We start from the raw sequence: 25,412 nt of genomic DNA, 5'->3' as shown, positions 1-25,412 counted from the left end.
CCCGGTCAGCTCAGAGGACGACTTCAGGTGTCTACTCCATTCTGTATTTGTGAGTGTATTTCCTCAATTTATATTTAATAAATCCCTATGACCCATTTTTTTAAAAATGTACCTTGCCAAGTCTGTGCTTGTTTCTTTCACTTCGACAACATTAACATTTCAATTATTTCCTAATATTGAATCTGCCAAACTAACTAAAAAAAAAAAAAAAATGATACTAGCTCCTTTACCAGTTATAATAGTGTTTGGTACCACTTGAGAACGCAAAAGAATATTCAAGAGGAACACTGGAAGGATGGGAGAACGGTACTAGAAGTCATCTTTCCCTGAGAAAGCTGGCACTGACTTCTGTTAACCCAAAGCTGCCAGGGTGTTGGGAAGTCAGTCCTCTTTCCTAGCTGGGAGCAGAAAGGGTTAAGCCATCCTGGTTTGCTCATCTCTTGCAGTCAGGCTTTTATCTGATCCTTCTTTCCTTTCTCCCCTGCCCACCCCTCGGTAAATGTCAACCACTTCCTGATGATTTCACACCTTTCTGTTCTTTGTGAAGAAACCTGGGTGTTAATGGTACAGGATTGGGTGCCATTGTACGCACACGGGCTGTCTGTTAGTTAAACTGAGGGATGCCTGTGGAAACAAAGTAGGAGAAGGTGAAGACATGAGACTAGGCAATAGACTAAAATCCATCTTTAAAGCATGTATTTGTTTATTAGCATCTTTTAAATGTGCGTTGTAAAAAAAAGAAAAGATTAATTTTTTAAGAGCTAAGTATTGGAAAGAGTGTAGCAGAGTAGAAAGCTGACTATTTAAAAAAAAAAAAGTCAAGGACCAGAAATTAGGGAGAAAGGTAGGTAGGAAGGAAGGAAGGAAGGAAGGAAGGAAGGAAGGAAGGAAGGAAGGAAGGAAGGAAGGAAGGAAGGAAGGAAGGAAGGAAGGAAGGAAAGCAGGCAGGCAAGCTATCTTCACCTTTCACTCTACAGGTTTTTATTGACAAGAATCCGGCAATGGAAACGTGGTCAGTTGATCAGGTCTGCACGTGGTTGGTGGAGAAAAACTTAGGTGAGCTAGTCCCCAGGTTTCAAGGTGAGTTGTTTATTCTTTCAGTGAATTTGATTGAGTCATGCGATTGTTCAGGGGCCCTTTCTTGTGAAAGCTGCTTATGTTACCCTGTGTCTGCCTATGGTGTAAAAGGGGTTGTTTGGATGAAGAACTTCATCTCTTTCCTATAGTCTGGGGCAGTTTCTAGTTTTACCTACCACCCTCTGACGAGAATACTATTTCTAGTCGATTGCAAACTCTTGGGAGTAACATTTGATACAAACATTGTATGTTTCTTCTGTCTTACATAATCACATGTGTTTTATATAGTGGGGGATGTGGCAATATTAAATATCAACTAGGAGGTATTATACACAGTTTCTCCCAAAGACCTTCTATTTCTTTTGACTGTTAAAACTGGCCTGAGAAAAAGTGTTCATGTGCAAACAAAGTTTTTATTGGGACTCCATGTTCTGGTAATTTCTTAGCAGCAGACATCAACTTCAAACTATGCACTTTCAGAGCTCTGACAGATAATGTTGTAACTGCCATCACAAGCTTAGATGATCCTTTTACTACTAGAACTAGTTTTATCTTTATTTTTCTATGTCCATGTTTTCCTGGGAAGTGATATGAAAGCTAGCTTTCTTTTTCCCAGAGGAAGAAGTCAGCGGAGCCGCACTCCTGGCACTTAATGATCGGATGATACAGCAACTGGTAAAGAAAATTGGACACCAGGCTGTTCTGATGGACTTCATTAAAAAATACAAGCAGAGCAATCAATGGCTGAAGCCCACTGGAGGCCCCAGAGAGACATCCCTGTTGACCCTGGCACAAGCTGGCCCCGAGTGAGTACACGCGTGAACGGGCTTGCTTTTCGTTCCTGTGCCTGCGTGGCTCTTGCCTTGTGACAAACAACCAAAGCCCTTTCAAAACTGTGGCCAATTTTCAGCTAGACAGTGTGCACAGTATTTCTAATATTTGACTAACTCTTATGAGGAATTGTGCCAGGATTTGTTGCTTTTATTTCCTCTGTTCTTTCAACACTGACTGCATGCAGTTCTTGGGGGCAATCCTGCAGGCAGGAACTTCCCGAACAAGCTGATGATGCGGAGCCAAGAGTAACCATGCACATATTAAGTGTGGCAAGGAGATGAGCTGCTGGAACCGGGCTGCCACAAGGACCTGTGGCTGTCCCTTTGTCTTGTCCCAAGCCCTTTGTTCTTTTCCGTGTTTATTTGCTTAGGCCTCTCTGTGGTGACTAATTCAGACTCTCTTCTCTAGGACCATCACAATAGAATTTGCTAGCCCCTTCATCACAATTGAGTTTCATAATTCTTTGGGAGTTAGCCATAAAATATGGAACACTGTGACAGAATGCTAAGAGAAATCATGTAGAAAGTAAAAGTCCTAAGGTTGGAGGGTGGCTTTATTGTTTGTTTTTAACCTCTGGCTTTTCGATCTAAAGGAATGATAATAAGATTTATCGATTAAAATGTTCATTTCACCAATCTATGCCTCAAGATTCTTTCAGGCACTCTGGTTTAATGTTTCCCTTTTTAAGACTTAGGAAGACTTTAAAGATTAAATATTTGCTATTGACCAATTACAGTTCATTAAAAAAAAATAAGATGTGATATTTGACAGTATCATTTTCTTTTTACCTTTCCTAAAACTAGGCCTGTAATTATAAATATTTCTCTTTTCCTTAATAAGCAATATAATGTTAGGGAGTCTCAGCTTAAGTGATTTGATTTCTAGAGTACTTAGATATGTGGGACCAGTCGCCATGAAGGGCTAGTCTTACATTGGGCTGAAGAGTAGACATGGTTGATTTGTAATTCCAGGACAAATTGAGAGGCTGAGGCAGAAGGATTGCTGTGAGTTTGTGGTTGATCTGGACTACAGAGTTAGATGTTGTTTTTTAAAATAAAAATAATTATAAATGAGGTCAGACTGGAAATTGTTGCAAGTGACTTATTTGAAGGATTTCTTCCACACATGGTTGCGGCATGGTCTTGGGTCTGTGACTTTTTGTGAAGTTCCCATTATAATCTTTTAATCCTCTCTAGCAAAGGGGGGGGGTGAGTTTCAAAGAGATTGCAGTGTCATTTCCAGGCACTTTGGGGTGGCTAGAACTTCTGAGCTGGAAGTCCCTTCCCATTGACTGGAATCTTGATCATTCCTTGGGCACAGTTCAGAAGAAAACCGGCAGCCCGTAAATTTACTCAGACTGCTCTGCCACACACTGGAGCTGGTTGGACTGCCAAGAGCTTGGGGTTTCATCCATCCTGGTTTTACCACTGACTTGAATTAATTTTGCTCCCATGTTGGAAATCTTGTTTCTTCATCTGCATGTTGAGAAAGTAATTGCATTCCTCACTGCCTGAATTCACACGATGAGACACCATAATCTCGGGGCAAATCTTTGCTCTACTTACCAGACCAACACAGTCCTTTGTTAGTGATGAAACTTTCTTAACCAGGTTATGACTGCTACTTTCAATTGCAGCCAAGGCTGGGCATATTGGTAGCCCAGAGATTTATGAATGTGAGTTATTGCTCTATCCAGCAAGTTTCCAACTTACTTTAAGGATTTGTGTAGTCTTGTATTTAGGTGAAAGTATTCTTGTGTGAAATGACAAGTTGCCTGTTCATTATATTTGCCAAGCACATTGTACTTAAAGAATATGTTGTCAGTTGAGGACAACAATAAGCAGATATGGATATATGCCATGGAATCAAACGTTTGTAGAAAATGCTTAACAAGGACAGGAAATTTGAAGTAACCCCACAGTTAGGCAGCTAATACATGTGATTTCAGATTCCTGCTATATTTGCTACTCATCTAACCCTGGGCATTTATTTGACTTTTTACCACTTTTGGTTTGAGCCTATTCAACTGTAAGATGAAATATAGAATAAATGATTCTTTTGACTCATTCTTTAAAAATCTATAATAGTTAGATCAGAGAGAGCAAATGGGTTTTAACTTGAATATTCCATTCAGTGGTTGATTGCCTAGTATACTATTTTGCAAAGAAACAGCTGAAGAGGATACATCCTATTCAGAACTACACAGATAACAGGAATGTGTAGCTTGCAGTGGCTTTTTGATTACTGTCTTCATTGGATCTGGTAGAGAAATCACTGAATGGGAAATTGGAGGGAATAGGTGCAAATTCTGACGCACAGTATACTGTGTAGCCTGTGGCCGTGAGCAAGCTTCCTTTCATTCTGGGCTTCTGGGTTTCCTCACTTGGAAGAATGGAGTGTAGTTCTAAGATGAAAAGATTTTATGATAATAATAAAAAAAAAACTTCCTTTGAAAATAGTAGGGAGTCGAGGCACGATCTGACACGGGTAAGTACTTGTTTTTACTGTAAGAATAATAACTGAGGATAAACAGACTACTCTCACGATCACTTCTTAGGAAAGTCTTATCTCAACGCCATTTAAAGACCTGCCACATTGGGAGCGGAGGAGATGGCTCGCTTGCACAGGGCTTGCTTGTTATGTAAGCATGAAGACACACGCTCACTACACAGTACCCACATGAAAGGGCAGGTATAGTGGCACACAATTGCAAGCACTGAGGAGATGGAGAAAGGCAGATACCTGGGGCCCATGGTCCAGCCAACCTAGAGTAATCATCAAGTCCCAATTCATAATAAAACAGCAGGAAGGCTCCTGAGAAATGACACCTGAGGTTGACTTCTGTTTTGTACACACACACACACACACACACACACACACACACACACACACACCCTCCGCCAGATTGATGAAGGCAATAAAGTGAACCCGGAATCAGTCCACTCCATAGAGAAGCCACTGTGTGCGGTAATGTATGGGGTCTTCTATGCAATCAATATTCTTAGCCATGAGTTTCATAAAAGCTCAGATAAGGATCAAGATGGGCTGAGCCTTCCCCTCGAACACCCTGAGATCAGTGGTTATTGCTTTTATTTAACAGCCCATGACAATCACACAGCTCTTCCAATTTGCTGCAGGCATGAAGAGAACTCCAGTCTCACCAGCTATGGAGACCAGACATCTTTGCATCCAGCTGAAAACCTTGATAATGGACTCATTGACCAAAGAGTATTGAAGCAGAGGTGAGACACTGACTTTATATTTTGTTTGTCTTTGTTTATGAAATTTCATATGTTTAAATACACTATAATTTACAGCTTTTTTCATTGTCCTAGAAGGTGAGCTTTTATCAAGTGATAAAGATACTGGGTAAAATATCAAGGCTGAATTGACAAAAGAGTTTTGATGATGCTATACATTTCTTTCAAGTGTTTATTCTTAGGTGGGGAAAAGTATGTTCCTCCATTATAATCTATCCAGGGTTATTTGCAGATAATGTCCCGTAGAACTTGAATTGAGTAAGAATCTTTGGTTTTGTGTTGGATTTTGGAGGCTGCTTTAACTTGACTATTCTAGAAGGAGGCGCTGTTCTCATAAGCAGTTCGTTAACTTTCCTAGTGATGTTTCAGTGTCTGGGTTCCATTGCAGCAAAGGAAATAAACTACGGACCTAGAGACTCACATGCAGAAATCCAGTGCTCAGACAAAACTGATGCGGGGTAGCAGATAAGAGGTGTCTCAGCATCCTCCTCTAGCCTCTTATAGCTACCCAGCCCAGGCGGTCCATGCATCCACTGTGTATGGTAAGGAGTCCCTACAGAGTGAAACATTTCAGATGATCCATACATCCACCATGCATGGTAAGAATCCCTGTAGAGTGAAACATTTTCCAGGTGTAAAGGAAATATCCAGAACAACCAACCAGGACTATGGTCCTTTGTGCGTGCGTGCGTGCGTGCGTGCGTGCGTGCGTGCGTGCGTGCGTGCGTGTGTGTGTGTGTGTGTGTACAACCTCTGGCACCATCCATATTGCTTTCTCTTTTTATACATAAATAAAACTGAGAGTTGGAGAAGTCAAAGGATTTCTAGGTAGTTTCCCGACAGATTCTGTCTTACAGTCCAGCTGCCTTTATTCCACGATTCCCCTGGGGGATGGTGAACTAAAAGATGGAAGGGAGGGCTGTGCTTGGTGGCACAGCCTTGTAGTAAATAAGCCAGCAACCTGGGAGGCTGACACAGGAAGAATCACAGATTCAGCGTCACCCTGGGCAACTTAGTGAAACCCTGTCTCAAAATAAAACAAAGGTCTGGGTATACTACAGCATGGGAAGATGAAAGGGAGATGCTAGGCAGAAAATCAGCTCCTTGGGTGTTCTTCGTTCAAAGGACAGTTCAGAAAATGCAGATCCGTTTTCAAGGCAGCTTCATCCTCAACTTTCTGTTCGGGGTGCCGTTGGATTCCTAAGGTTTTCCTTCGCTGTGAATTCCCGATGCTCTATGCAAAGCTGCTAGCGATGCTGTTGCTGCCCTAGAAGTGTGAGGAGGAGTGCCAGTGGGATCTGCCTCCTTACCACTGTCTCCATCCTCTGGTGTAAAACAGGATTGACAATCCTCGTATTTATCATTCTTCATCACACCCACCCAGTGGAAGAAATCAAAACAAGACTGCTTTGGAAGTTGAGAGAAATGGAAAGGCTTAGAAACCAGAACATATATGCCCATAAACATCACCTCAAAATACCTCCAAGCTGCTGGCTTGTATATTAGATTACCTATTATCCACCCATCTAGAAAAGAGCCTCAAATTATATATATGTTTGACTCACATATATGTGTATGTGTGTATATTCATCAGTCTCTCCTACCTTCAAGTACATGTGAGTGTAAGAAACAAAAATTCATGAAAACTAAAGACAAAATGCGTTTGTTGTAAGAAAAAAGAACTCACAACATCTGGGGGCAGAATCCTTAAGTTCCCCTGGCTTCAGAGGCCTGGTTCTGGTCTCCTTCCTTCTTTTCTGCTTCCTTCCTTTACTTTTCCTTAGAAGGATGTATTATTCTGCTAATTATGGATGTTCTGCTTCCTCCATACTGCCTCATCCAGCACCAACTCCACAGAAATTCTCTCTGATGATAACTCAGATCTCCAATGCCAACTGACCCAGTCCTTCATGATTGCTTCATTTATGTATTAGGGGAAGGGGAACTCACTTAGCCCTGCATGGTCGATGGCCTTCTTCTAGGCAATCGGCTCTGTGAGACAAGGTAAGACTGCACTGGTCCTGTAGACTGGAGTAGGACAGAGATCCCATCGCCTCATGTTTTATCTCAGACAGTGACAGCCCCATCCAGCCGTGTGAACTAAAGTAATTAAAGGCATCTTCAGCCTTTTTCTTCTACCCTCTGCCATTCTATCCTCTTGATAGTTATGTATCAAGGGCCTCCTGTGTGTCTTTCATGTTAGGCTGTGTGGTCCCCTCACCTGCCTGCCTGCCTAACACCTACCCCATCCTTTAAAACTGTTTAGCCAGCCTCCAGGGACATCCAGGCCATCCAGGTTCAGTCCTTTTATAAAAGCTACCTTCTTTGTAACTCTTGTTTTGCTTACAAAAGTGGACAATAACCTTGGTTTATTAAAGCCTATTTCCTCTTCAGACTATAAACACCTCAGAGGCAATGACCACATCCTTTCATTTTATAGACTGAATTTATCTCAGCCTCTGGCACCTTAAAATCCAATCAGACTTTCAAAACTGAACCAAAGAAAGACAATATGCTTTGGGGAGACAGGATAGATGTTTGAGTAGCAGCAATTTCTTTTTAGCCCTTTGAGGCAATCGATACCAAATGTGGCGATTTTACAAACACCGCTTTGGGACTTATTTCCCATTTGCTCATAGCAGGCAATGCATTTGAAGGTGTTGCCCACTAGACTTTCATGAAGTCAACTGCTTTTAAGTTGGAATGGGCAATGGAGCAAGTGCTGGTTTCGGGGCTCTGTTCCTTTCCACTTGCCCCCCCAAAACTGTTTCTGTAACTACTTGGAATGGAAACACCACTTGATACCCACAGAGACTTGGTGGGAGACAGACCTAAGCACCTGACACTTGTCACCAGGTCACACGGAGACAGTTGCAGTTATTTGGGATATTTTTCCAGTGTTTCCTGACAGGGGCTTCATCTTTGCATGCGGACTTTTGCAGGTAAAAAGGAAAAAGCAGGTCTCCTGAAGCTGCATACTCACCTGGTTTTGGTTGTGCTCAGTCTCTGCAAAAGTCTTTGGTTGCAGTCAAAATAAGATGTGTGTCCCAGGGGATGAAACCCCATGACACTCTGGAGCAGTGAACTTGTCTTGGGTGACAGGTGATTCTGTGATTGTTACTGAATCACAGAATGGTTTAAATACTTCTCTGGATCATTAGGTGACATCATCATGTGCTGTGGACATGTTAGGGGCTTCTTCTGCAATGGAATTCTTTCTTTTCTTTTTTAATCTACATACTAAAAAACTGTTCATTTCTCTTTTAGTGCTCAATAAGGCAAGAAATCAGATAAACCAAGGTTTCCTACTTGTTACTTTAAAGACTCTTGACTTGAACTTTAAGTACATGTGCCATGCTTTGCTCCTGCCTTGGAGCATAATTACAATTTAGTCATGGTTTCATGCATATTTAAGAATTACGTTAATGACTTTTCTCGTGGTCTAGCTACTGCTGTGAGATGGTGTAGTTTTTCCTGCCTCTGCTCTGTGAAGCAAATATCAATGGATCCTCAACATTTCTGATATTTTAGTTGCATTTTCACATCGGTATTTCAGATAAGGGACAGCAACATAGCTGTGTATGTATTCGATCCCAGACTATAATAAAGGGAAGGCTTAATGAAGCCTGGCAGCCCAGATATGCAGTGAGTCTTCTCAGCAATGCTGGTGAATAAAATCAGGGGCTAACACATGCTAATGGAACACTTTATCACTAGGACCCAGCCTTGTGATTAGAATTCCCAGTTCCTATATGCTTCTGTCCTCTGTTCTGTTGGCAGAGAGCCACGGGAAGTGATTATCAGAGACTAATCATACCTTGTTGTGTCAATAAATATTCACTATGTAAGGGAGCAAGTATTTTATGCATTTTCTATGGCTTCTTCATAGTTGAGTCAAATCTATATGACCACATTAGAAAATGAAAAAATCAGGCTGGAGAGATGGCTCAGAGGTTAAGGGCACTAGCTGCTCTTCCAGAGGTCCTAAGTTCAATCCCCAGCAACCACATGGTGGTTCACAACCATCCGTAATGAAATCTGGTGCCCTCTAATGGCTGGTAGGCATACATGCAGGCAGAACACTGTATACATAATAAATAAATAAATCTTTAAAAAAGAAAATGAAAGAGTCTTGCAGAAGAACCTTGTGACTAGACGGGAGGTCTTGAGACTCTCTACCATAGCTACTGGTTCACACACAGCTCAACAAGACAGATGAGTTGAGAAAGGGGTAAATGTAAGCATTAGATGAGCATTGTCAACCCTGAGACAGCAGAGTTAATAAAGCTGGGCACCAGGGACAAGCAAATAGTTAAGAGCTTAGTTTTGGAGCCTGGCTTTGTCATTTGCCAACTAGGTCACAAGTCCTCCAGCCTAAGTGGGGCTTATTTCTCATCTGTAAATGAACAGAATGGTGAGTTAGTATATGAAAAGTTCTTAGGACCTGGCACACAGTTGGCATACATAAATTTTAACTATTGTTTGTGTTATAGCAAGCATGGGGATCCAGTGAGATTCAGAGGATTCTGGTCTCAATTCTCACAGGTGGTCCCAGGTTGAAGATCAAGGCTTATACCAGGATGTTTGGGGCAGCAGTGCCCTCCTGGGACTCAGGCTCTAGGACAGAAGACGGAACACCCTGTCCTAGAACGTCTGGGCCATGGGTTGAGAGCTGTAATAGAAAACAGGACAAGGAGTCTTATAGGTCTGTGTATACAATGAGAGTTAGAGAGAAGCTTCCAGACCTCACAGACAGACACCGTTACCATTGCAAAGGCATCAGAGAGCACACAGGTGGTACACTGCCATATTTAGCTACTGAATCCCAGGTCAGTGGAACAGCAAGATCTCAGTGGATCCACAGGCGCTCCTACCCAAAGGTCTGTGTTAGAGACATATGACAGACTAGTCCTGTTCCTTGAGAAACTCCCAGTGTACAATCATATAGTAGAGACTATGAGGAATCCTACAGGTAAAATATGAATTTACCTACAATTCTTTGTGGAATATTTGCTAGTTTCATAAAACAGGAAATACTTATCTAAAGACTGCCAACCTAAGTCAGGATTAAATTATCATTCATTCCTCCAATATGCCAATGTCCCCTGAGCACTTGTTGCACAAGAGGTACTTTTGGAAGCACTAAAGACGCAACAGGAGGCAACGTCTGCTTCACTGTGCTCATCATATCTTGCTGGGCTGTGTGGTGAGTTACAGGCTGACCTGAGCTACACAGAGAGAGACCCTGCTCCAACTCCACCTCAAAAATAAGAAGAAATAAAATGATACATAAACAAATAATAGGTTAATTCTCAACCAAAGATGAGTAACTATGGCCAGAAGCACAGATTCACGTTACTCTGAGTGACGTGCCCACTGTGAAATAATCTATGAAAACTTTTAGAGTAACAGAACCAAGGAAAGCATCAGATAGTACAGCAGAACAAGGTAATGTCTTCTAGAGGTTTTGGGTACTGTAACAGTCTTGGCTTTCGGGCTGCTGGAAGCCGGTGATCCCACTAAGTTAATAATGCATTCCAAAGGTTTTACTTAACAGTCACAAAGATGTTAGGTCAGATAGAAAAGTGTGTAGCAAGCGGCTATGGAGGAGACTGCTCCCCCAGGGGAGTTGGCTCCTGGTCTGCAATATCCCATCTCTCCCCACAATCATGATGCTAGTCAGCCAACCAGTTCTGGGGGTTTTCAACAGGTGTGAAGACTTTCCAGAGAACTCCAGTTCAAAGGTAAAGAGAATTAGATGAAATGCAATGTCACATCATGGCAGCTTGGGGGACCCAGTCATTTAGTTCAGTCCCTGAAAGCATGAGGTGCGTCTCACTTTCCGTAGGAAGGCTGCCTCTGGTGGTGGGTTCTTGACATTGACATTCTGGTGCCTTACTAATCAATGGCTCCCTTGCCATGTGTGGACTGTTCTAATACAATGAATGGTGTGGTGATATTTTGTTTGTGATCTGCCAAATAAAGCTTGCCTGAAGACCAGAGTGCAGAGCTAAGCCATTAGTTAGCCATAGAGGCCAGGCAGTGGTGACACACACTTTTAATCCTAGCACTTGGGATCTCACACCTTTAATCCCAGCACTAGGGAGGTAGAGACAGGAAGTGATATGACTTGGCAGAGAAATATAAGGCAGGAGGAGACAGGAACTGAGGTTCTTTCAGGTTGAGGATTTGGTAGAGGGAAGAGCTTTAGTGGCTGGCTGCTCTGCTTCTCTAATCTTTCAGCTCTCACCCTGATATCTGACTTGGTTTTTATTAAGACCAAATAGAATTCATACTACATAATGGAAATCTGCTTTTTGAAAGATATGATTTTTGTGTGCTCAGTTAAAGGTTAAAGAATTTAAGACTTTCTATCTTGAATGGCAGGTTTTTGGTTTGTTGTTTGTTTTGCTTTGCTTTGCTCTGTTTTGTTTGAGATAGGGCCTCTTGTAGCCCAGGCTGGCCTCAAACTTGCTATGCAGTAAAACATCCCCGTGAACTTTCTGCCTTTGTCTCCCAAGTACTGGCTTTACAGGCTTGCACCATGATGCCCAGCTTTTACAGTACATTATATTTAACATCCCTCTTCTTCACACATTCCTAAATCTTCTCAGAACATTGTTATCACAATCCATTCCACACAACAAAAACAGAAAGTTACTGCAGCCCCTGATCACAAAGGCCTGCCTCAGGACCTGGCGGCTCACCTGCACAGAGGGAAAATGATGTAAAATATGTAAAATGGATTTACTAACGTTCTTACATTTGAGCCAAAATGAAAAGGCTTCTCTCTGTCTCTTCCTTTCCTACAGCAATGTTTATTGAAAGAATGGGAAAACAGTCAGAAGACACACACACTCACACACACACTAACACACAGACACACAGACACACACACACACATACTCTCTCTCTCACATACAGAGAGAGAGAGAGAGAGAGAGAGAGAGAGAGAGAGAGAGAGAGAGAGAGAGAGAGAGAGAGAGCTCTGAGTCCCTGTAAGATGAGCTGGGAGGTCACAAAAGTCACAATTATTACTTTTCAGGCTTTTGTTACAACCTCTCACAACCCAGGGCCCTGCGCTTTAGTGGGTGGTAAAGGCTTCCTCAACTCTCAGTGTGATGTTCCCTGTGGACCTAGAAAACAACAACAACAAAACAAACAAACAAAAAACCCCAAAGAATAACTTTAAAAGTCCTGATTTGCAAAGAGTTCTGTTACACAATAAAGAAACCAAAATGGGCGAGAACAGTTGCAAACCCACATGAGGTGCTGGAGCAGGCAGTGTCGGTGTTTCAGCCGAGGAAGTGCACAGTAGGGCTACAGGAGTAGCCATGAATACCCAGCTGAGGAGAGGGAGTGAGGGGCTAAGCTGCTTACATTGGGGCAGTGTGCTCCAGACCTTTTGTAAGTCTCATAGCTTGCTATTATAAAAGCAGAACTCTGCTAACAAGACACTCGAAGTTGTATGGTCAAACCCCAGCTTAATGTGGGAGCATAAATCATTGGGAGACATAGATGATACAAGAGATACAGTGTAGGAAGTTTTCGTGACACCCGAGGGAGGGTGAGGGTCGAAGATGAAAGATGTCAAGGCTCGACTTGCTAAGCGGAAGATACATGGTAAAGGCCACCAGGAAATCGGACACTGTGTTAGCCATTATCATCACAGGCTGAGTAGCTTGCACAGTACAAATTTACATTCTGATTTGAGAGTCTCAAGTTTAAGGTCACAATGGTGACCAGTTCATTCTCTGATAAGAGCCTACTTCCTGCCCTGCAGATGGCTGGCCCCTGTCCTCACTAGTTCTATGTCAACTTGACATAAGCTATAGACATCTGAGAAGAGGGAACCTCAATTGAGAAAATGCCTCCAGAAGCTCAGGCTGTTAGCAGACAAGTCTGTAGCTTGTTTTCTTAATTGGTGATGGATGTGGGAAGGCCCAACCCATTTTTGGTGGGGTCACCCCTGGGCTGGTGGTCCTGGGTTCTATAAGAAGGCAGGCTGAGCAAGCCATGAGGAGTAAGCCAGCAAGCAGCACTCTTCCATAGCCTCTGTATCAGCTCCTGCCTCCAGGTTCCTGTCTGGTTTGAGTTCCTGACCTGGCTTCCCTCAGTGGACCTTGCCTGATTCTGGGTATGTAAGCCAAATAAACCCTTCCCTCCCCAGGTTGCTTTGATCACAGAGTTTCATCACAACAACAGTCACCTTAACTAAGAGAGCCACCTTCTCTCTACATCCTCACATGATCCTAAAAAGCAGGTGCACTTCTGGTGTCTCTTCATAAAAGGATGCTACGTCTCAGTCAACCTCCTTTACCTCATCTAGCTCAAGTTACTTGCATAGAGCCTGTCCCCAAACACAGTCATATCATATACAGGTTAGAGTTTCAGTATGGAATCTTGGGAGGAGGGAGACACAAATGAGAATCTGGTGTTGTAGAATATTATTTTAAGATGTGCTACATTTATTTATATTGTGGAACATTTGTTTAATGATGCAAAGATGTGTCACATTCTTTTATGTTGCATTTGTTTAACCTCTTCGAAGCTGTATTACTTTGCCTGTCTAAACCACCTGATTGGTCTAATAAAGAACTGAATGGCCAGTAGCGAGGCAGGAGAAAGGATAGGTGGGGTTGGCAGGCAGAGAGAATAAAAAGGAGGATAAATCTGGGAAGAGGAGATCAAGGATCAAGAAAGAGGAGGAAAGGAAGGCTCCAGGGGCCAGCCACCTAGCTATACAGCAAGCAACACAGTAAGAAGAAAAGTATACAAAAATAGAGAAAGATAAAAGCCCAGAGGCAAAAGATAGATGGGATAATTTAAGAAAAGGTGGCTAGAAACAAGCCAAGCTAAGGCTGGGCATTTATAAGTAAGAAAAAGACTCCATGTAATTTATTTGGGAGCCAAGCAGTGGGCACCCCAAAAGAGCAAAAGAGTTAAGAGCAAAAAAACAACCAACAACAATCTAGTATCTTTTTTTAAAGATGATAAACTATTTCAGATGGGTTGAATGGGAGGTAAACAGTGTAAAATTGTTGGCAATATGGGTTAGAGCATGGAAAAGAGAATTCTGGGAGATAGAGAAATGGCTCAGCAGTTAACAGCACTTGCTGCTCCCAATACCTCCACTGAGAAGTTCACAACTTACACGTTGAGTGAACAGTTCCAGAGAGTATGAAACCTTCTCACAGCCTCCTTGGGTATCCACACATGTGGCATATACTCACATATACACATAAATAAGAATACACCATCAAAAAAGAAGGGAAACTTGATTGAGAAGAGATTAAAGTAAAAGGATTTAAAGAAAGGCATGAGGCGTGCTTGGAGGCATCGTTTGGAGTTTCAGTGGGGAGTCGGATGCAAATTCTTTCCACTCACTTTTCTCATTCTTTTAAGAAAAACATCATGCATTAACCTTGCTAAGCAATGGTATCCACACTATGCCAGAAAGTTCCTGCCCTCGTGTGACAGCTAGGTCTCTCTGCTTCCTACAGATGCTCAACAACATTTTCTGTGTAAGCTTTTCCTTAGCAGGCTGATACTCCACTGGACTTGTTCCTCACAGAAATAGCATTATTACCCTATGTGAACCCCATTAAACTACAGTTAGACTGCTCTTGGAATGAGCAGAATGATTTTTCATTCTTATTACACTTAGACAAAGTTAGAAAATCAATGAGCCTTTTATGAGAACTCCCACCTCATCCTTTAAAAAAATTAGTGCACAATTTAAAAATATAATGTTTCAGTTGGGCAGGTGATATTACTGATGAGAATTGGGAATGATGGATAGGTTAATCTGCTTGACTCAATAATTCTACATTGTATAAATATATGATAGTTATACCACAGTATCACTTTAATCTCATCAATATATATAATTATCATTCATCAGTATCTGAAACAATTTTGAAACTGTTATAATGATACTGTCATTTGTCAAATAGCTCACTTTATTATAAATTTTATTATGAATATATATTTTTATTCTGTATGAACTGAGCAGTTAGCAAGTGCTATGTTCTCAGACTGGGGTTCCCATTAACATATTTTAAGTGGCTTGGAGGTTTATTTTATATCCAGGAGTGAAAACAGAGCTGCATTTGTGGTAGTAGGCTTTTCAAAGAGCCCTGACCTAGAAGTGAGAAGTTGAAGGTTGCCTGTTGCTGTATTAAGTCCAGTATGAAATTATTGGTGTGTCTATTATCACCACATTTTTCACCACGGCTACAGTGAGTGTCAAAGGGGGAATATGTGAGGAAGCTTACCATACAAAGAGATAAAAAAATGCCCTCTGCTTCCCAAGTCCCCACCTTCCATGACAGCACATGCATTCTGATCAGGGATGGCTTACAATGTTAAGGGAAGGCTGGCTTTTGATAACGCACCCAAATTGTATTTGAACAACTAACCTCAACTGTGATCAGAGAATTAACTTCTCTAGACTAGTTTAAGAAACCTCTCTGTTGACTTGTACTTGGCTGGCCACTGTCTCTTCCCTCCCATCCTACTCAGTCCTGTGAGTGAACTAGCTTGACATCTGCCTACTGCCATTGATTAACGTGGTTTCTAAGAGTTACTTTGAAGCCTTCTTTGTGTATACATAAGGACTGGCCTCTGATTCGAGGTGTTAGTGTGCTTCTGAAGCTCAATTTTATAAACAATCTTATCAATGCTTAAATTACATGGCAGATACTCCACCAATTTCAAATGTACAGGCAGTTAATTTTAGTAAATTTATGTTTAGAAAAAGTTTGTCCAGTCATCAACACAATCCACTGGGCTGCCTGTAGCCTTAGGCAGCAGCAGATTGACTTTAAAGTTCTCCTTTCCTGTCACCTTCCATAGACTCAAGGATCTTGGCACTGGACTGTAGCTGAAGTTTTCTCCAGTCCTGCCTGGCCCACAGTCAGGACAAATCTCTCTCACCCGCCAATTCCGCAGCCGCTCAGACCCAACCAGATGTAGCATGGATCTTAAAAGTTCTTATTAATAAAATCAAACCTGTGAGCCAGGTATTGGGGTGAAGCTGGAAGATCAGAGATACAGAACAAGCCATAGCTACCTCACCTCGCCGGATCCTCAGCTGGTCTTGTTTCCTCAGACTGGAGGCCTCTGAGTCCTCATCCAGAATGAGTCTCAGCTGAACTGCTGCTCAAAAGCCTGAATGCTTAACCAGGCCAAATGCTTAACCAGCCAAATGCTTAATCAGCCAAAAGTCTTTGGGTGTTTACTTGGTTGGGTCTGAGCGGCTGCGGGACTGGCGGGTGAGAGAGATTTGTCCTGACTGTGGGCCAGGCAGGATTGGAGAAAACTCCAGCTACACTGGACTAAGAACACTGAATCTTATTTTAGTGTAGAGACCACATGTATAGCGTATAGTGTATTTTTCTTACTGAAATAGCCAAGGACCAACTCAGGTGCATCTTGGATTTTGTCACAAACAACAACAGAGTAGATGAAAAGAGTTTTCTTAACAAGGTACTAAAACTGATTTAGTGTGGCTTCGCTTGCTTGGCAGAATTGCAATTTATCACTTCTGTCTATTAAATATTTTGTTCAATTTTGAGATATGTATTACAACTTGTCCCTTCAAGACATATGGAGTAATATTTTCCAGCGTCAAGATTAACTCTCAAACCCATGTGATTATGTGTATATGGTATATTTAGGTGCCAGGAGGTGGTTTATACCCAAGGTTTTCAGAGTGTGGTGAACTGATATATTTCGTAGATTCAACACAGAATTTTACTCTTGGTGTTTTTTTATTCCACAGAAGAAATGTAAAGCACGTTCTAGCAAGGCATAAAGCATTACAATGGACTAAGTCCTATGTCCTACCGGAGTTTCCCTATGATGTCAAGTGCATGCTGGCGGAGCAGAGGTGCCCTGATCACAGCATGAGGATAAGGATCATTGAGTTTCTCCAGGCAGATATGACAAAGTACCTGGAAGGCTCGCTGTGAGTAGTTAACAGTGAGGACGTGATCTGTGCTCAAAGGAGAGTAGAATTTGTGGAGAACCAAGTCTCCATGGTTTATGGATGACACAATGAATAAAAATTTAACATGCAGATTTAGAACAGGGGCTGTGGTCATTGTCTAAATTGATTCAGTGCCTGCTGCATAGCCCCCAACACCCATATAAAAATCTAGGCATGCCGAGCGGTGGTGGCGCATGCCTTTAATCCTAGCACTCGGGAGGCAGAGCCAGATGGATCTCTGAGAGTTTGAGGCCAGCCTGGGCTACCAAGTGAGTTCCAGGAAAGGCGCAAAGTTACACAGGGAAACCCTGTCTTGAAAAACAAAACAAAACAAACAAACAAACAAACAAAATCTAGGCATGACAGCACACGCTTGTGACTATAGCTCTGCACAGGGAGGGTCGGGTAATAGACAGATAGGTACCTGGTACTTGATAGGCCAGCCAGGCTTGTCTAAACCATCAGTGGGCTCAGTTTGCCATGAGGGACCCTGTCTCAGCAAACAAGGTCAACTGTGCAGGGGAGCAAGGTTAACTTCAGGCCTCCATACCTAAAGATTCCTCCATACCTAAACACACACACACGCACGCACGCACGCACGCAGAGAGAGAGACAGACACCACAGCAAGAGAAAGTTTAGAAGAAACCTGTGTTCTTTATACTCACCTGAATTGGGGGCTGCTAGACATGAACTCCATCTTATCTGTTGTGAACAGGTACCCCACCACCCAGCAGTACAATGATGTGATCAATGCCCTGCTGCAGGCCCACCCTTTCCTGGATGAGGACGGCTGTGGCTTTGTAAGTGACTGCGTGGCCCCACCACCCTGTCCATCTTAGTCCATTTGAAGTAAGAGCTTTGCATTTTCCACTCTGGCTCTGGTATTTTTTTTTCCATTTTCTTGATTTTTCTTTTACTTTAAGAATATAATAATAAAAAAAAAGGGGGGGAGAGCCGGGCGTGGTGGCGCACGCCTTTAATCCCAGCACTCGGGAGGCAGAGGCAGGCGGATCTCTGTGAGTTCGAGGCCAGCCTGGGCTACCAAGTGAGCTCCAGGAAAGGCGCAAAGCTACACAGAAAAACCCTGTCTCAAAAAAAACCAAAAAAAAAAAAAAAAAAAAAAAGAATATAATATAATTACGCCATTTATCCCTTTCTGTTGGCAGAAGTTTCTGTCCCACAAGCTAGTAACCACTCAGAGGCTTAATATTAATTTTTTTTACAAGTTTTCTTTTTTTTGGGGGGGGAATTTATTTATTTATTATGTATACAGTGTTCCTTCTGCACATATCCCTGCAGGCCAGAAGAGGGCCCCAGATCTCATTACAGATAGTTGTGAGCCACCATGTGGTTGCTGGGAATTGAACTCAGGACCTTTGGAAGAGCAAGCAGTGCTCTTAACCTCTGAGCCATCTCTCCAGCCCCCAATATTAATTATTATTAATTATAAATGCTTGGCCAATAGCTCATGCTTGTTACTAGCTAATTCTTACTTTTTTTTTTTTTTTTTTTGGTTTTTCGAGACAGGGTTTCTCTGTGTAGCTTTGTGCCTCTCCTGGAACTCACTTGGTAGCCCAGGCTGGCCTCGAACTCACAGAGATCCACCTGGCTCTGCCTCCCAAGTGCTGGGATTAAAGGCATGCGCCACCACCGCCCGGCTCTAATTCTTACATTTTAAATTAACCCATATTTCTTATCTATGCCTTGCCACGTGGCTTGGTATCTTTGCTCAGCACAATATGCCCATCTTGCTTCTTCTGTGTCTGCTTGAGACTCCACTGACTCCACCCTTCTTCCTATCATTCTCAGTTTGGGCTCTCCTGCCTGACTTTATCCTGTCCAGCTATTGGCCAGTCAGCTTCTTTATTAAGCCAATTACAGAGACATATATTCATACAGTGTAAAGGAATATTCCACACCTTTCCTTTCTTTTCTCCAATCCTTTTCATATACCCTCCTCATTCTTTCAAATTCATAACCTTTTTATTGTTACATTCATATATATATATATCCTGCTTAGTCTGCTGGGTATATGTTTTTAGGGCTTATCATTTGGTATTGGATAATGAATTGGTGTGTTCTTTCCTAGGGAAGACTGTTTTTCCCAATCTTAGTTGCCTATAGTTCTTTTTGTAGTGTTGAAGCATTGTGGTCTTTCCTCTGTCCATATTGGCAAGTTTGGTGTTCATATTCTCTCTCTGTCTCTCTCTCTGTCTCTCTGTCTCTCTGTCTCTGTCTCTCTCTCTCTGTCTCTCTCTCTCTCTCTCTCTCTCTCTCTCTCTCTCTCTCTCTCTCTCTCTCTCTCTCCCACTCCCTCTGTGATTCATCTCTGTCTCTGTCCCATGTATCTTGTCTTCAGCTGGAAGTCACCGTCTTTCTGTCCCTCTCCTAACACCATCCAGGAGCTCCTGTGTAACTCAGAGCTCCTGTGAATACCCAGAAGGAGGACATGGCTTCATCAGAGCTGCAGTTGATGGAGTGTTTCTTGCTTTCTGATCTAATCAAAGGGGAAGTTGTCTGGCTTTGAGGTCTTGTCCCCCTACCTCATCCACCCTCTCACATCTCTGCTGTCTGGATTAGGTAGACTCTAAGGATGCTCTAAGAAACAGTTTCATGGTGTTTGTCCTCCAGAGATTCTGATTTAAATGATGTGAGGACAGATTCTGCCACCAAGGCTTTCAAAGGATTCCAGAAAGATTCCAAAGGCTGTGATGGATATCAAGGGTTGAGAACCAGTGCTCAAGCATGCTTAGGAATTGGCATACCATTAGGCAGATTGGGGCAGGAGGATCAGGAGCTTGAAAGCTAGTCTGGGCTACATGAGATGCTGTTTCACATGAAACAAGAAGAACATCTTCATGTCTTCACTGTAACAGTGGAAATATTTTTAGCATTACTGAATGATAAACTTAAGAAATACTTTAAAATTCTAACAAAAAGTTGAACATTCTTGACAGGAAAGGTATGATTTAAGAAACAGTGGTGAGAAACTATAGGTATGTGTACCTGAAGATACGCTGCTATTCCCGTATCTGTCTTTATAGGAATTCACTTTGGTATCTATCTTTATATGAAATCACTTCGGTATCTATCTTTATATGAATCCACTTTGGTATCTATCTTCATATGAATTCACTTTGGTATCTATATTTATATGAATTCACTTTGGTATCTGTCATTATATTAATCCACTTTGGTATCTATCTTTACATGAATCCAATTTGGTATCTGTCTTTACAGGAATCCACTTTGGTATCTGTCTTTACATGAACCCACTGTGGTATCCACCTTTTTATAAATCCACTTTGGTAAACACAGCTAAGATGACAGATGTGCTTCTATATCTCATCTTCTCAACTACATGCAGGGAAGGAATTTTCCCTCTGTCCCTCCCACCTCCATCCTTCTCTCTTTTTACTTTTCTTCCTTCCTTTTCCCTTTCTCTCTGTCGTCTTCCCATCTTCAGGTAAGGGCTTAGTATACATAGGTAAAATCAGAAGATGCTGAATGATAGAAAGCCTTAAGGGCTCTCTTTTACCCTCCAAACTCAGAAAAGTTGTGGTATCCCATGCCTGGAAATAGCAGCTCGTCAAGACTCTTGCTAACAAAGGATGATGTCCTTTTAAAAAATGTGTTTCTGTATATAAAGCATGCTACAAAAGAACTTGATGTTTCTCTTACTAAAAACAAAATAGTGTAAGCCAAGCAATAACAAAAATCTGGGTTTCTGACAGCTCCAGTCATGAGAACACAGGAAACACTAACCCACCTTCTCCATTCAAAATACAATATAACACTGGTCATCTGATCAGTGACAGGCACTTCTCTGTCTCTGTAAATCCCACACCCTCAGCTTCAATCAATCTCTGATACTGTGCTGTGTAGTTAAGACCAGGGTGGTACATTTCTACTGAACTTGAACAGATTGCTTTCCTTTCATTGTCCCCCAAGCAATACAACTCTTACCTGACATTTGCATTGTATTATATATTCCAGGTAGCACAGAGATACTGGAAATTAATGGGGAGTCTTTCCAGAGAGTCTTACCTATATATAAGCAAATAAATATCTGTAATTTTTTTTAAATTCTCTCTCCCCCCTCTCTCTTTCTCTCCCTCTCTCCGTGTGTGTGTGTGTGTGTGTGTGTGTGTGTGTGTGTGTGTGTGTGTGTCATGTGGATGGATGCAGAGGACAGTTTGTGGGAGTCAGTTCTCTCTTTCCATTGTGTGGGTCCCAGTAATCAAATGCAGGTCATCAGACTTGGGAGCTAGTGCCTTTACTCAGTAAGTCATCTCTCCTGCCTGCCAGTTACATTTTGACCTTTACTCTTATGGTTATTGAAGTGAGATACTTACAAAGTAATGAATAATGTCTCCTGGACTCCTGTGGGCATGTGATGTACACGTTCCCACATATTATGCAAAGATAATAGAGAGCCATGGAATATGGCTTAGCAGGTTGTGGCCTCATTTGTATAGTTGAAGAGTATAGGTGGAGTCTGGTGCATGGATAGGTATTTGCCCAGCTTCTCATCACATCTGTATATGAGGCTGTGGTCCTCATGCTAGATTGCATGGTGTAGGAAATGCCTAAGAATATTGAGAGGGGTATAGTGTGTGTGTGTGTGTGTGTGTGTGTGTGTGTGTGTGTGTGTGTGTGTGTGTGTAAAAAGAGAGACAGAGGAAGGAAAAAGAGGAAGAGAGAATACTTGGTCACTTTCAGGGATGATTTATATTTTAAACTCTTTATCTTGTAAATTTTCAAATCTACACAGTGGCTTACCATAGGCCTTTCAAGATCAAGATTTCTCTTCACATGGTTATACTTGGTATAGGATAATTACTAGTTCTCTGTAGTGAGGGTCATCCTGAGCATCGTGGGACAGTGAGCAGGACCCTTGACACCCACCACGTGTGTGTAGTGCCTTTTCCACGGCAATCACAACACATGTCCTCTAACACATGAGATGTCTTCTGGGGAAGAGAGGGAGCAGCATCAGCAGGCTGGTGAAGAGCTGCTAGTCCACGTTCACTGGCCATTGCGGCATCTACCTTCATCCCGAGCGTTGTTGGTGTTACGTGATCGTTTAGAAGTTACTGGTGACATCTCTAAATATCTTTTTGCTGTTTATTGCATTATTTTTGCTGTACTGGGGATTGAACTCAGTGCTTCTTACATTTTAGGCAAGTGCTCTACCACAGAGCCGCAGCCACAGACCTTTCAGCATAGACAGATAATGACAGTTTCCTCTATAGCAACAATACTGTTTTTATGCCTATGAAAACGAATAATAGTTGCATGATGTCCCATATAATCCGTATTATGGATTGCATCTGATTCTTCTGTTTCTGTTTTTTTTTCTAATTTAGTCTCTTTGTCTTTTTGTTTGTTTGTTTTCCCTGATATTTACTTTCTAGTCAAGTTGTTTTGTTTTTTATTCATTTTACATACCAACCATAGATGCCCCTCTCATCCCTCCTCCCGATCCCCACACCCCGGCCTTCTCTCTGGACCTACCTCTTCATCCCCTCCTCCAAAAGGGTAAGTCCTCCTGTGGGGGGACAGCTAAGCTTGGTACATTCAGTTGAGGCAGGACCAAGCTCGTCCCTGATGCATCAAGAGTGAGCAAGTTATCGGACCACAGGCAATGGGTTCCAGAAAGCCATCAGGGATAGATCCTGATCACACTGCCGGGGGCCCCTCAAACAGACCCAGCTACACAACTGTCTCCCGTATGCTGAGGGTCTAGTACAGTCGGGTCCCATGCAGGATCCACCACTGTCGGTCTAAAGTTCAGAGTTCCTATGAGCTTAGTTCAGTTGTCTCTGTAGATTTCCCCCATCACAATCTTGACCCTCCTTGCTCATAGAATCCCTCTCCCTCTCTTCGACTGGACTTCCGGAGCAGGCAAGTTGTTGTTTTTTTCCCCATATGTCATTTAAGGTGATGCACATGCTTCACTTATCCGAATGTTTCTTAATGATTAAATTTGGGTTTGCAACATGGGGTAATGCACCCGCCCGGGGCTGCAGATTGCCTCGCACGTCACAAGACGCACCTAGCTTCAGAATGATTAGGAAAGCTGCTCTTGTGTAGGACTCTTCACATCTTCTTTAGCTGGAGAATATGGGGAAGGAGGGATGATAAGTCCACAGCTCAAATATCTCCCACTGAGTCTATCTACCTCATACTGTTAAGTGAATAACTCACAATACATATGTGCTCAATCATATAGCAGGTGCTCAATCAACACTCATAGAGTGAACACTCACATGGATGATCATATTTAATTGGTCCTTTCCCATTTGAGATACTCGGGAAGAGAGTCACAAGAACTTGTTCATGGAATGATACCCTAGCAACTGATGGCTATAATAGCTTCTACTGGGTTCAGCACAGCTAGAGTCCTTTCTGAGCTGTAGGAAACACAGAGACAAATATATTTGAGCTTGTTTATATTTCAGGACTGAGAAAAAAGCACAAGCCATCTATTAGTTTTGTGCTGTTGTAAAACAATGGCAGAACATATAAGCCTGTGGGAGGTGATGGAGCATCTCTGACTCACACATACCCAGGGGCTTAATCAAAGCACAAACCAGCCTCCTACTGAGCCTACAGAACGCCTCACCAGGACTTTGGAACTGTCAAGGTGCTTTATGAATAGCACTTTATAAATATCTTCCACAAGTCACTATTCACAAGATTCTCTCTCTCTCTCTCTCTCTCTCTCTCTCTCTCTCTCTCTCTCTCTCTCTCTCTCTCTCTCTCTGATTTTTAAAGAAAGGATTTCTCTGTATAGCCCTGGCTGTCCTGGAACTCACTCTGTAGACCAGGCTGGCCTCAAGATCTGCCTGCCTCTGCCTCCTGAGTATTGGGATCAAAGTGTGCACCACCACCATCTGGCATCACCAAGATTCTCTTAAAAACACAGTTTAGGAATTCTCTCTCTCTCTCTCTCTCTCTCTCTCTCTCTCTCTCTCTCTCTCTCTCTCTCTCTCTCTCTCTCAAGTGCTTGCCACGTAAGCATGGGACTCAAGTGTGGTAGCCAACACTCACACCAAAAGCATAGTGATGCACACACACGCTTATAATCCCAGCACTGGGAAAGTGGAGAGAAACAAATCGCTGAAGCTAACTAGTCAGCCAGCCCAGGCTAATCATCAGGCCCCAGGCCAGTGAGAGACCAAGGTGGGTGGATCCTGAAAAATTACACCCAACAGTGACCTCTGGCTTCCTTCCTTATGCATACACATGCATGGAATGCACCCCTGCATAGGTACCTGCTTACACATAGTGCATTGGGCAGGAAAGATCATGCTGTTCCATTTGGTAGCGGAGGAACATAGACTAAAGGGTTACTTATGGAAAGTTACTTGATCAGTACATACTAGATTTAGTACCAAAATCCAAATCTTCCCAACCTAGGCTAAAGAGCTTTCTGAAGATCTAGGTATGCTGGAACTTGAGCCATGAAACCAGGAATGGCAATAGCTGAATGCCAGATCTTGGACTAACGTTATTCCAGTGGTTCCATTTGCTCACAAGGAAATGAAGTACGTATGTTTGCTTGCTTTGTTTCCTTAGCTCTAATTGGGGGATTATAATTTGAACAGCAACATCACAAAATTGTTGTCAGGATAAGGATAGATTTGTGGCTTCTATTATGATAATAAAATGAAAACAACTTCAGTCCTCAGGGTGACATACAAAAGTTGTGTTGTTCTGTAGGATTATGCAATGCTCTTTAAGGACTGATTGGCCTGCTTTGTTATTTTACACAGTTTTTATGGAAACGAGCCCTCAAAGATCGCTTTAAATATGTTCGAAGACCCATAGAAGACGATGAACAAGTAATGAGAAATAAGTGTAAATTTGGACACCGAAGGGGCCAGACAAGGAAGTCTCTTGCTGACCTAGGATCTGACGAAATTAAAATTGTGCAGATAAAAGTAAGCCTGAACCCTAAACACTCTGACAACTATGGCTGGTGAATGATGTGGCAATAAACTGTAGCATTAAAACAAGTGAGATGCCTCTTCAAAGTTACCAATAAAAAAATGACGGTTTGCATGGCTGACAAAATGTTTCTTAAAGAGGGTGTCAGTAAACATTGGGAGAGCAATATGTTATTAAACATTTCATGACCGATTTTCTTCACAGACTTTGAAGAAACTGGAAAAAAAATCCTTAAGCTCTGGTTTCCAGGGTTATCACTTTTCTTCTCATTCTATAATGCATTGCATATTCC

General features: G+C 42.3%; 1 protein-coding gene across 1 annotated transcript; it reads left to right on the top strand.

Annotated features, from left to right (window-relative positions):
- LOC107402426 (sterile alpha motif domain-containing protein 3) lies at window positions 1-25,188 on the top strand. The gene is made up of 7 exons (XM_076552571.1): window positions 1-49; window positions 978-1,080; window positions 1,694-1,883; window positions 5,049-5,153; window positions 16,957-17,142; window positions 17,880-17,964; window positions 24,946-25,188. Exons 2-7 carry the CDS (start codon window positions 1,002-1,004, stop codon window positions 25,153-25,155), a joined length of 855 nt encoding a protein of 284 aa, XP_076408686.1. The 5' UTR covers window positions 1-49; window positions 978-1,001; the 3' UTR covers window positions 25,156-25,188.
- The last annotated feature ends 224 nt before the right edge of the window (window positions 25,189-25,412 follow it).

Source organism: Peromyscus maniculatus, chromosome 16 (assembly GCF_049852395.1).
Source record: "Peromyscus maniculatus bairdii isolate BWxNUB_F1_BW_parent chromosome 16, HU_Pman_BW_mat_3.1, whole genome shotgun sequence".
In the NCBI taxonomy this organism is placed as follows: domain Eukaryota; kingdom Metazoa; phylum Chordata; class Mammalia; order Rodentia; family Cricetidae; genus Peromyscus; species Peromyscus maniculatus.
Note: the sequence above shows the minus strand (reverse complement) of the source record. Positions and strands in the feature narration are given on the sequence as shown.